Source organism: Macaca nemestrina, chromosome 18 (genome assembly GCF_043159975.1).
Source record: "Macaca nemestrina isolate mMacNem1 chromosome 18, mMacNem.hap1, whole genome shotgun sequence".
Classification (NCBI taxonomy): domain Eukaryota; kingdom Metazoa; phylum Chordata; class Mammalia; order Primates; family Cercopithecidae; genus Macaca; species Macaca nemestrina.
The window spans coordinates 87,458,650-87,468,972 of record NC_092142.1 but is presented as its reverse complement, the minus strand read 5'-3'; the positions used below and the strand labels follow the sequence as shown (position 1 = coordinate 87,468,972).

The 10,323-nt window shown below is 65.5% G+C and overlaps 1 protein-coding gene across 2 annotated transcripts in view; it reads right to left on the bottom strand.

Annotated features, from left to right (window-relative positions):
- Positions 1-417: 417 nt before the first annotated feature.
- Positions 418-10,323, bottom strand: part of LOC105488891 (zinc finger protein, FOG family member 1) — a 75,574-nt gene continuing 65,668 nt past the window's right edge. Inside the window, exons 5-10 of one of the 2 annotated variants that reach the window (XM_071085093.1) lie at positions 8,631-8,733; positions 7,319-7,525; positions 3,332-3,565; positions 2,841-2,936; positions 2,616-2,762; positions 418-2,425 (exon numbers count right to left, since the gene is read on the bottom strand). In XM_071085093.1, the coding sequence (XP_070941194.1) occupies positions 600-2,425; positions 2,616-2,762; positions 2,841-2,936; positions 3,332-3,565; positions 7,319-7,525; positions 8,631-8,733 (2,613 nt within the window). In that variant the 3' untranslated portion in view covers positions 418-599. Of the gene's footprint in view, positions 2,426-2,615; positions 2,763-2,840; positions 2,937-3,315; positions 3,566-7,318; positions 7,526-8,630; positions 8,734-10,323 lie in introns of both variants that reach the window. The other variant, XM_071085094.1, reaches the window with a different exon arrangement.

Below are 10,323 nucleotides of genomic sequence, written 5' to 3'. Positions count from 1 at the left end.
TCCCCAGGGCGCCCCCACCCCTGCCATCCCTGGTGGTCTGTAACTGGATGGGGGACATCGGACCCCCAGGACCATGGAGGGTTGGGGGATGGTCAGCCAGGACAGTGCCTTTCCCTTCTGTGTCTGGTGGCCAAGTAGACCGCGGAGAGGGTCAACAGTGCGGAGGCTGCCCTCCCTAGGGGTTTATGGACAGGGGTGGGGTGGAGTGGGCCCAGAGCGGCTGGCCCTGCAGTGGTTCAGTGTGTGCTGTGGTCTCCAACCTGAGGGTCGGTCTAGCTCTTAGCACCACCTGCGGTGTGACTCCTGCAGGGGACCAGCCACTCTGGGCCGCAGGGGCCTGTGTACAAATCGGGGGTGGAGGTGACGCTGGCTGCGTGTGCCTGCCGGCTCAGAGAACTAGGCTGGTCCACCACCATGCTCATCAAACTGTACTTCTTTATTAAGTGCCAAGGGTCCAGGCGGGCGCTGTCCCTTGCGAGCCCCTCCGCCGAGGCCTGTGCATGGCGGGGTTCCCAGGAGCCAGAGTCCGTACGGCCTGGGGGCGGCCCCCCCCGCCTCGCCGGGGGGCGTGCAAAGCGTCTGCGGCTGTAGTGTGGCGCTCACTTCACGTGCTCGGCGGCGTGCGAGGAGCAGTAATACTTCTTGTGGGCGATGAAGGTGGACAGGCTGCTGAACTTGATGTTGCAAAGGCGGCAGTACCGGTGGTTGCCGTTGGGTAGGGGCGCCGGCGTGCCCTTGCTGGGGGTCTGGACGCCCTTGTCCGAGTAGGAAGGGGGCGCCGGCGGGGGTGGCACGGCCTCGGGCGCGGCGGCCGGGGACGGGGGCGGGCCCGGCGGCGGCTCCTGGAGCTCCGGGCCGAGGCCGTCCCGGGGGCCGCGGGGCTCGGGCTGCGGGGAGGCGGCGGGCGCAGGTGCGGGCGAGGGGCCGCGGTCGGCCGGCGTCCGGGCCTCGACCCCCGGGCCGGCCAGGGGTGCGCCGAGCAGCAGGCCGTGCGCCAGGCGGAAATGCTCCAGCAGGTCCCCGCGCACCGGGCCGTTCGGGGGGCAGTAGGGGCAGGCGGCGGCGGGGAGGCCGAGCGCGCCGGGCGGTGGCGCAGCGGGGCACGAGTACTTCTTGTGCGCCAGGTAGGCCTCGAGGCTGTGGAAGCTCACGCGGCAGGCCGTGCACTCGTGGTAGTCGGCCAGCGCTGGTGCCGAGGCTCCGGCGGGCGGGCGCCGCGGCTTCTTGCTTAAGTCGATGGGACCGTCGGCCGCCGGGCCTGGCGAGCGCGCAGGGGCGGTGCCGGGGCCGCTTCCACTTCCGCTTCCGGGCCGCGGCGACTCGGGCGCGGGGGCGTGGCCGGGCGGCGGGGGGGGCGGGGCGCCGGCCGCGTGCAGCTCGTAAAGCTTGCGGCGTCTGCGCGTGCGCACGGGCGCGACTGGGGCGGGGGCCGGGGGCACGGCCGGCCCGGGGGTTCCCGGGGGCGCGGCCGGGCGGCGCGGCGGCGGGTCGTGGCGCGAGGCGCAGTAGTAGCGCTTGTGCACGCTGTAGGTCTCGTGGCGGCTGAAGCGGATGTTGCAGGCCTCGCACAGCGTGCGGCTGGGGTCGTCCTCCGCGTCGTCGACGGAGCTACCCGGGCTCTGGCTACCCTCGCTGCCCCGGCCGCCCGCGCCGTCCTCGGGCGTGGCCGCACCCCCGGCCCCGTCCTCGCGCGCTCCGGGGCCCGGGGACGAGCGCGGCGCGTCGGGCTCGGCGGGCGGGCCAGGGGGCGCGCGGGCCGGGCCGGGGGGCGCCTTGGGTCTGCGCGCGGCGGGCGCGTCCTCGGGCGCGCGGCGGCCCGAGCAGTAGAGGCGCTTGTGCACGTAGTAGTTGTTGACGTTGCTAAAGGTGATCTCGCACTCGAAGCACGTAGCGCCCTTGGGGGCCCCCGCGAAGAGCCCGGTCTGCGCGCCGCCGGCTCCCGCGCCCGCGCCTTGCTGCAGCCTGCTGTGCACCAGCTCGGACATCTTGGCCAGGATCTCCGAGGCTGGGGGTGCCGCATCGGGCCCGAACACGTACTGCGGCAGGAACAGGGCCCCGGCCAGGCTCAGCTCGCCTGGCACCGGGCTGGAGACCGGCGTGGGGCTGGACAGCTCGGCCTTCACCCTGGCCGGGGCGGGGCTGCGAGGCGACGGCGTCCGCGACGGGGCCTGGGGCCCAGGCTCTCCGGTGCCCGGGGCGCGGGCGGCCTCCGGCTCCTCCACCGCCTCCAGCTTGATGCTCCTGGGGGCCGCCGGGGGCCCGCTGCTGCCTCCATTCTGGGGGACTGCTCTGGCCTCTCCGTTGGTGGCCTCTGCCAGGGCCTTTCTGTCCAGTCCTGGCGATGGGGTGGGCGCCAGACCCAGGTCCGCAGAGGCCAGGGGGCCGTGCAGGGTCGTGTGCTGCTGCTGGAAGCTACCCAGACTGTCTGCAGAGAGACCGCAGGGGTGGCACCTCAGGCCTGGGGCAGGACTTGGCCGGTCAGAGCTGAAGGGCGAGCTCCGGGAGGGGAGGGGTGGGCGGAAATGGTTTACACCTGTCTTGGGCGACAAGCCCGCTCCCTTCCCTCTGCTCAGGGGGCCCAAGGGGCAGGGGGTGGCCCCCACAGGGCTGCTCACCTGGGGGCAGCTTGGTTGCTGGGTGTCCGGCCCCTGGCGAGTAGATCTCACCCTTGGAGCCTGGCTGGCAGACCATGTGGTTGGTGACCAGGTGGCTGTAGAGGATGTCCCTTGTGGTGGAGATGAAGCCACAGCTGTGGCAGACACCTGTGGGCCATGGCGAGTTGGTCAGGGCCCAGGGGGAAGGGCGGGCCCCACACATCCCCCGGCCCCTGTGGCGCCTACCGCTCAGCGTGTCCGTGTGCACCTTGAGGTGCCGCTCGCAGTTGGCCTTGGTGGTGAAGGCCGACAGGCAGATGAGGCACACGAAGGGCCGCTCTCCTGGAACACAGGGCGCATAAGAGCGGTGCCCGGGCCAGCTTGACCTTGGAACTCCAGGGACGAGGAAGGCAACTGGGCCAGGGCCATGAACTGTGCCGGAGGGGGGGACCCAGTGCTGAAGACTCTTTACACCCCTCCCCCTCCTTGGCCCTTTGTCTCTCAGGACTGCAGTGGGCCCAGCCCTCAGCTGACTACCCAGATAGCCCACAGGCTGGCCTGCCTGCTCTGGGCCCCTGCGGGGGTCTTGGGTGTGCCGGAGACCACACAGGTGAATCGTGGCACTGTGGGTGCTTGCATGTGGGTTTTCCGGGGCGGCCTGCAGGACTGGGTGGGGAAGCAGCCGGCATCCTGAGGACCCGCGTCTGGGGTGGGGGCTCACCGCTGTGGGGGCTCACCGCTGTGGCTGCGCATATGGATCTCCAGGGAGCTGGCGCTGGGGCAGCTCTTGCGGCACTGGGGGAAGGGGCAGACGCGTTCGTTGGGGTAGGTCTCCTTGGGCTTCTCGTCCGCAGCAGCTGCGGCTGGGGAGCCGGCGCCCTGGCGGCTGGCACAGTAGTAGAGCAGGTGTGCTTGCAGGTTACGCTCGCTGCGGTACCAGATGCCACAGTCCTTGCAGGGGAAGACGTCTTCTGTGGGGTGGGAAGCAGGGGTGGCAGGCTGAGGGCCAGCCGGGCAGCCAGGGCAAGGCTGTGGGCAGAGGGAGGGCCTGGACCCGACAGACCCCACCGTCCTCCCCACCCCAGGAGCTGAGGCTTTGACCCCTCCCTGTAACCGTAAGCCTCCTGGATGGTCCTGTGACAGCCCCACTCCCTTCCGTAGATCCCAGAAGCCCTGGGACCTGTGGGGCGTGGGGTCTGAGTGAACCCCCATGGGTCCCCTTCCAGTGGTAAGCCCCATAAGGAGACGCTTTGGCCTCATGGGGGCAGAAGGAAGAAGTGGACACCGCTGGGCGAGGCTAGCATCTATGACATACTGGGGTGACCGTGTGGACCCGGGAGGCCGTGGAAGAGGAAACGTGTGTACAGATGTGCGTGCAGGTGCGTGGGAGTGCCAGGCTGCGAAGAAGACCCATGTGCACAGTCTGAGCACTCAGGCACACGATGGCTGCTGACTGGAGTTCTGGGGATGTGGGGCGTGAAACTAGGAGTGCAGAAGTTAGGAAGCCCCCATGCGCCCACACACCTGGGTGGCTCCATGTCAGCGACTGCCTGGCTGCTCAGATTTGCCACATTCACCACACTGACCCCAAATGGGCTGCTTGTAACTGTTGAGAGTTTTGGGGGCTTGCACTCTGCTTAGGGTGGTTTTGCTAGCGGGGGAGGACTTCTCTGGCATGTTCTCAGTTTGTCTTTATAGCAGTTTAAGGAATGTTCTCTGACCCAGAGCCCTGCCCCGCCATCTGCCCGTGGCCCCTTGGCTGAAGACACGGAAGGGGAGGGCCTGTTCAGCTTGGCCTTGGCCTCCGTGTGGAACCCAGGGGCCCTGGGATTCCTTATCTGGCTTTCAAGCCCGTTCCACTTAGAGCCCGATGTGATATCTGGTTTCTGCCTCTGCAGGTTAGTGCTGGTTTCTCACCCGGCTTCTCCCACGTTTATCCTGAGTCCGCAGTTAGCACGCAGGGGTGGCCCCTGCCCCCGCGCCCTCCCCCCTGCGGCCTGCTTGCCACCGCTCGCCTCTCGGGAGGAATTTCAGTGCCTGCCTGGGTGAGGTGGCTCTTCCTCCTGCACCTAGTTGTTCTGGCGACTTTTCTGGCTCACATCTCCCTCCTGTGCTCTTGATTAATGTTTCTCAGGTTCCTTTTACTTGGGGGCTGCAGGCGGCTCTGTCCTGTCTCAGCTGAGGCCTTGAGCTGGGTCCCAGATCTGGGAGGCCACCGGGTGGGTTTGTTTCTGCATCTCCCAGGTTATTGTGGGGGCTGTTGCTGCAGGGATGTGGGGAGAAGGGCTGTGGCCGTGCAGTTTAGAAAGGCTGCCCGCCTGCTGATGACCACAGGCCAAGTCCGGTGGCCTGTGGAGGGGCCTCCAGGCAGGTGCCTCTGCATCCCGCTTCACAGGTGAGACGGGCCCAGAGTGCTGGAGGCTCAAGAATTAAACTGGATCTGACTCTGGAATTGGTTCCTACGGCTCTCCCAGAGCAGCAGCCAAGCAGCGGCTGTGCCCTGGACCTGCAGAAGCGCTAGGGCAGGAGTTAGGAATGTCAACAAGACGTCTTGCCCTCGGTGGTGACCTTCCAAAGCAGCGTTCCCAGGACACTGCTGCCTGGGGATAAGGCATGTCAGACCCATGAGGGGGAAACCAAGGCAGAGGCTGAGCCTGGGGCACCCGCAGCTGCCCCTCAGAGATCGGGAGCTGGTCTCCGCAGGCTGTGTGGGCAAGGACCCGGCTGGAGGATGGGACCCTCCCCAGCCTACTGTCCCCACTGTCTCACTGTCTCTATCAGCGGGGCACTCCCCTGGAGTTGGGTCTCCCGGACACCCTGAGACACTACAGGGGTATCTGCTCCCCATCCTGGTGGAGTAGCACTCTGGCCTCCCATTCCCTCCGTGCCTTCTCCTTCCAGGGAAGAGACGAAGGCAGATGGGGACCCCCTTTGCTCCCGGCTCCTTTCAGTCACCTGTGGCCCATGTTCTCTTTTGCCCTCCTGGCTCCCTTGGGCAGTGGCTTGCCCTGCCCAGACCCAGCCCCCAACCTGGGCTTGGGTGTTGACCTGGCCGCTCTGCCCCTTCTCTCCAGTGTCACCAACCGTTGCCACCAGCACATAACGTGGGCCGTTATGTCCTGGGTACCAGGCACACAAGCCCAGCCCCCTCTGGCCAGGTGGCCCCTGCTCAGGCCTCCTCTCTGACCCTCACTGGAGCGGCCTCGGTCAGCGTCATGGCGACCTCTGCACTGTCAGGACCAGCAGTCATTTCTCTGCTGTTGGTCTCGCCACAGCCTGGATGTGGCAGACCACCTGCTGCCCTCCAGGGCCCCCTCTAACCTATCTCAACTCACTCTCTGTCCCTTGGGAGATGTCCCCTGTCCCCTGACTCCAGGGTCCACAGGCCCCAGGGCTCCCTGAAGTCTGTCATTGTCCCTCGACAGACTCTGTGACATCTCTTGTGCATCTGGCAGGTGTCTTGAGGTCAGGACATTCAAAGAGTGGGGATCTGCTCCCCAGACTCCCATATGGGCCGACATCCCCCCAGTGGTCACACCAAAGCCGCACACTTGGCCCTGCAGGTCCCTTTGGCCCTAACCACTGGTTGTCTCCACCTACTTCAAGCTGTCTTCACATCTGACTTGCTCACAAGGGTTGCTTTTCTTCCAGTTTTGTAACTCTTTAGTCACCAAAGCTAAACCCGAGTCTTACGTCCCCCTCCAAATGCTCTCTGGCGCAGTCCCTGTTCCCCTGGGAAGTCCCAGCTGCTGGCCGGAGCCAGACTTGCCGTGTGTCCCCTGCATGCCTTCTGCCTATCCATGGTGGCCACACGCTGTCCTTGGCCACACAGGTGCATGGGGTGCACCATCACTCTTGGCTAAGTTTTAAAAGTTTTAGCTGATACAGGGTCTTGCTGTGTTGCCCAGTCTGGTCTTGAACTCCTGGGCTCAAATGGTCCTCCTGCCTCGGCCTCCCACAGTGCTGGGATCACAGGTGTGGCTCCTGCACCTGGCTGGGGGTGACTCCTGATTCCCACAGCCACCCTCAGAGGTTCCGAGAGAGTCGCTGCAGGAGTGATGTCTGTCCACTTCAGGCGTCCCCAGGGGCAGCTCTGTCCCCAGGGACATGTGGCCACGTGTAGAGAGATTTTGGTGGCATGTGCCTGAAGTCCCAGCTACTCAGGAGGCTGAGGCAGGAGGATGGCTTGAGACTAGGACTTCATGACCATCCTGGGTAACAAAGTGAGACCTTGTCTGGAAAAACAACAGAAAACCAACAGGTGTCTTGGTTGTCACAACTTGGAGGTGGAGGTGGTGGCAGCACCTAGTGGGCCCGGGCCAGGGCTGCTGCTCACCACCCATGGTGCCCAGGAGACCTCCACTGTGGAATGACCTGGCCCCAAACACCAGGAGGGCCGAGGTGAGGGTCCTGCAGTCAGGGCTGCCCCCAGGGAAAGCACAGGCTTCTGGTGTGGTATGCAGGGCAGAGCTGGGTCTGTGCCTAAGCCCGCTTGCCTACTGGCAGGGGCTTTCCCTGTGGTGGCCCCGGGCTCTGGGGACCCTCCTGTCCCTGTGTGTTCTGAACTTGGGACCACCCACATCACCTCCTTCCCCACCTTCCCTCTCACTCTGTCGGCAGCCTGGGGCCCTTGAGCTTCCCACCCTCAGCTCCCACCCTCTCCTGCCCTGCCTGCCCCATCTTGGTTGAGCAGCCGCCCCGGGCCTGGGGAGCCCAGCACTCACTGTTGATCACTGCGGTGGCAAGGATGGAGGCCATCCCGGCCTGCTGGGGCAGGAGCTGGAGGTCGTGTGCAGGGGCTGGGCACGTGGGCTCTGCTGGCTCCTCCTTCACAGGGTGGTCGGGGGTGCTGCGGGGCTCGGCTGTGAGGAGCACGCTCAAGAGTCCCCCTGCGGGCACTGGCTTGGTGACCCTACACCAGAGCGCGTCATCTGGAGGGAGACGTGTCCAAACCTAGGACCTTGTGCCCCACTTCCCTGTCCCATCTTAAACGACAGGTGGAGGATGGGGTCAGGAGAGCGGCCACCCCATGTTCACAGCTGTGGCTGACTGGCTGCCAGGGCTATCCTGCCTCGGGGGTGAGGCTGGGTGGTCCCCTGTGGGTGCTCACAGTCTGCCTGCCTCCAGTTCTCCCTGCCCTGCGCTCATCCTAGTGGGAGGGCCCTAGGGAAGTCTCCCAGGAAAGGGATGTCATGGAGGGTGGGTGGTGGGGTAACTAGGGGAGACCATTCAGGGAAGGCAGCCAGAGGTGGGGCCCTAGAGTGGACCCTGCTCTCTGGGAAACCGTCCAAGGGCGTTCTTCCTGCTGTGGCCCGAAGGGGGCAGCCTTAGCCCACAAAGCCCAGGCTGCGCGGGGCCGGCTTGTTCACCTGGGGTGCCCGGGCTGTGCATTCTCTGCGGTGCTGGCCTCAGGCCTGAGCCGGCCCCGCCTACACACACCACAGCCTGTCCCCACCCTGTGCTGGGGCCAGGGACTCCACTGGCCAGTGGACCTGCCTAAGCCAGAGGGCCTCTCGCTTCATCCCCGGGCGTCCAGAGGTGCAGGCCGCCCAGACGTGCTACCCTCAGTAGCAGCAGCATGGCAAGGCCCCTTGTCCTTCCGGGATGGCCACCTTGACTGTTCTGGAGTCAGCCTGACGACGTGGAGCCCTGGTCCAGTGGCACCTGCCAGCCAGCCTGGCTTTGGGGTCCCTGCTGCTGCCCTTGGTGGGTTCCCAGAGGTGCAGCCAAGGTAGGGAGGAGATACGGGGCTCATGGTGTCCCCCAGCGGGGCAGAAGCCATCCCCATTCCCCCTGCCACAGACACCTGTCGTGGCTCAGCCTGCCAGGCGAGACCTTCATACAGGGACTCGTGGTCTGGGCTGACTGGTCCCAGGGGAGTGTCTGCTTCATGCTGCAGTGCCTGGTTCCAGCAGTTCCCCGTCCCCCATCCCCGGCCCTAGCAGTCTGGTTTCCCTTTAAGAGCCCAGCCCAGGGACAGCCAAGTGACCCCCACCTTCCGGAAGGCTTGGGACGGAGGCGCCGCGTCATACTGACCCTTCCTGTGGATCTCTGTGTTGGCCTCGGCCTCGGTCAGGGCCTGGGGCAGTGTCCTCAGCCAGCAGGCTTCGTCCACCAGCAGCAGGGTCAGGGCTGGGCTCTGGGGGGGCAGGAACACGTGGGGAGGGGTCCGTCAGCAGCCTGCCTGGGGGTGCCCGCGGGTATGTGGGGCATCCGTGACATGGATCTGCCTCCCGGCTTGGCTGCTAGGCCAAGCTGTGGACAGTCACTGGCCCAACAGCCTGCAGAGCTGTGGCATGGGCCATCTGTGCCATAGCTGGCCGGCATGGCTACACCATGCTGGGGCTGGGAGGCTTGGCAGGGAGTGGTACCTTCCAGGGTTGGGCATGGGGTTCTTGTGGAGACTGAGGCCCAGAGAGGTCAAGCAACATGCCCCAGGTCACACAGCCAATAAGCAGCAGAGCCTGAAGTCACACTCGTGTCTGCATATCTGTGTATCAGTGTTCTCCCCCCTGCTTGCCCACCCTGGCCCCAGGTGTGCTGGGTGTGGAACCACTGTTCCCACACGGGCTGGACCTGGTAGAGGCTCCTTCCACACAGGCCCTAGATACCTCCAGAATGACCTCTGTGGGCTGGAGCCGAGATTAGCCCAGAAGATACAGCACCTCCCTAGCAACCCTCAGGCCTCAGTGTCCCCCTGACAGCATGGCTCCCCTCCCTGCCACAGGGTGTGGCAGGGCCACCTGCGTTCCTGCTCCCTTCCGGGGCCAGCACACAGTGGACTCAGTGGGTCTGTCCCCACCCTGAGGCTGGTCAGCCCCCTTCCTGTGGGCCTGAGACACCAGCACTGTGTTGGATCAGCCCTGGCCCACCTGGCCTCACCGGCACCCTGGAAAGCAGGTAGCGCCCTCCTCTCCATCTCATGGGTGAGGAAACAGGCCTGGAAAGGGGAAGGACAGAGCTCATGCCAGTGCCTCGGGCCGTGCCGTGCTGTCGGCGGTGGCTTAGGCTAAGTCTAGAAGGAAAACACTCTGGGCTCAGCCCTCGGGGTGGCTGCCAGCGGAGCCCGTGGAGGCCGCCTCATTTCCTGTGTCCCTTGCGCCCTGGGCCCCAGCCGAATGGCAGAGGAAATGTGAGGGGCCCCATCCCAGTGCAGTCTGGGGCTGGGACAGGACGAGGTGGGGCGGGCAGTCCGTGGCCTCGCTCTGTGGTGCCCAACACTGGTCAGCCATCAAGGGGAGAGAGTGGTGGTGGAGGAAGGGGTGACCGCCGTTGCCCCTCAGGCCTTGGTTCCTCCTGCAAGGCTGACTCAGCCTCAGCGCCCTGACCCTCGGTCCTGTGCTGCTGACTGCACTGGTGGTCCCCAGGCTCAGCCACCTGGGTGCCCAATCCGGAGGCACAGCACACGCACGTGCTCCAGCACTTCCTGTAAACACACTCACTTTTTCTATACAAATAAATGCCTTTTAATCAGAAACTTCCTACATCATGACCTTTGACTGAAAAGCCAGTGTCACCTACAAATGCTGCTGTTGGCACTGGACAGGTTTGTGCAGCCCTGCGGTGAGGACGGCAGTTGGCCCAACCCTGCCATGGTAGAAGGGGCCGGGCTGGTGACAGTGCAGGGGTGTCCCCCGTGGGTCTGGGGTACCTCCCCACCAGGTGCCAGCCCATGAGCTTTCCTGGCCTTTGCCAGCCACGCGTGGGACCCTGTGGGCCGCAGAGCTGG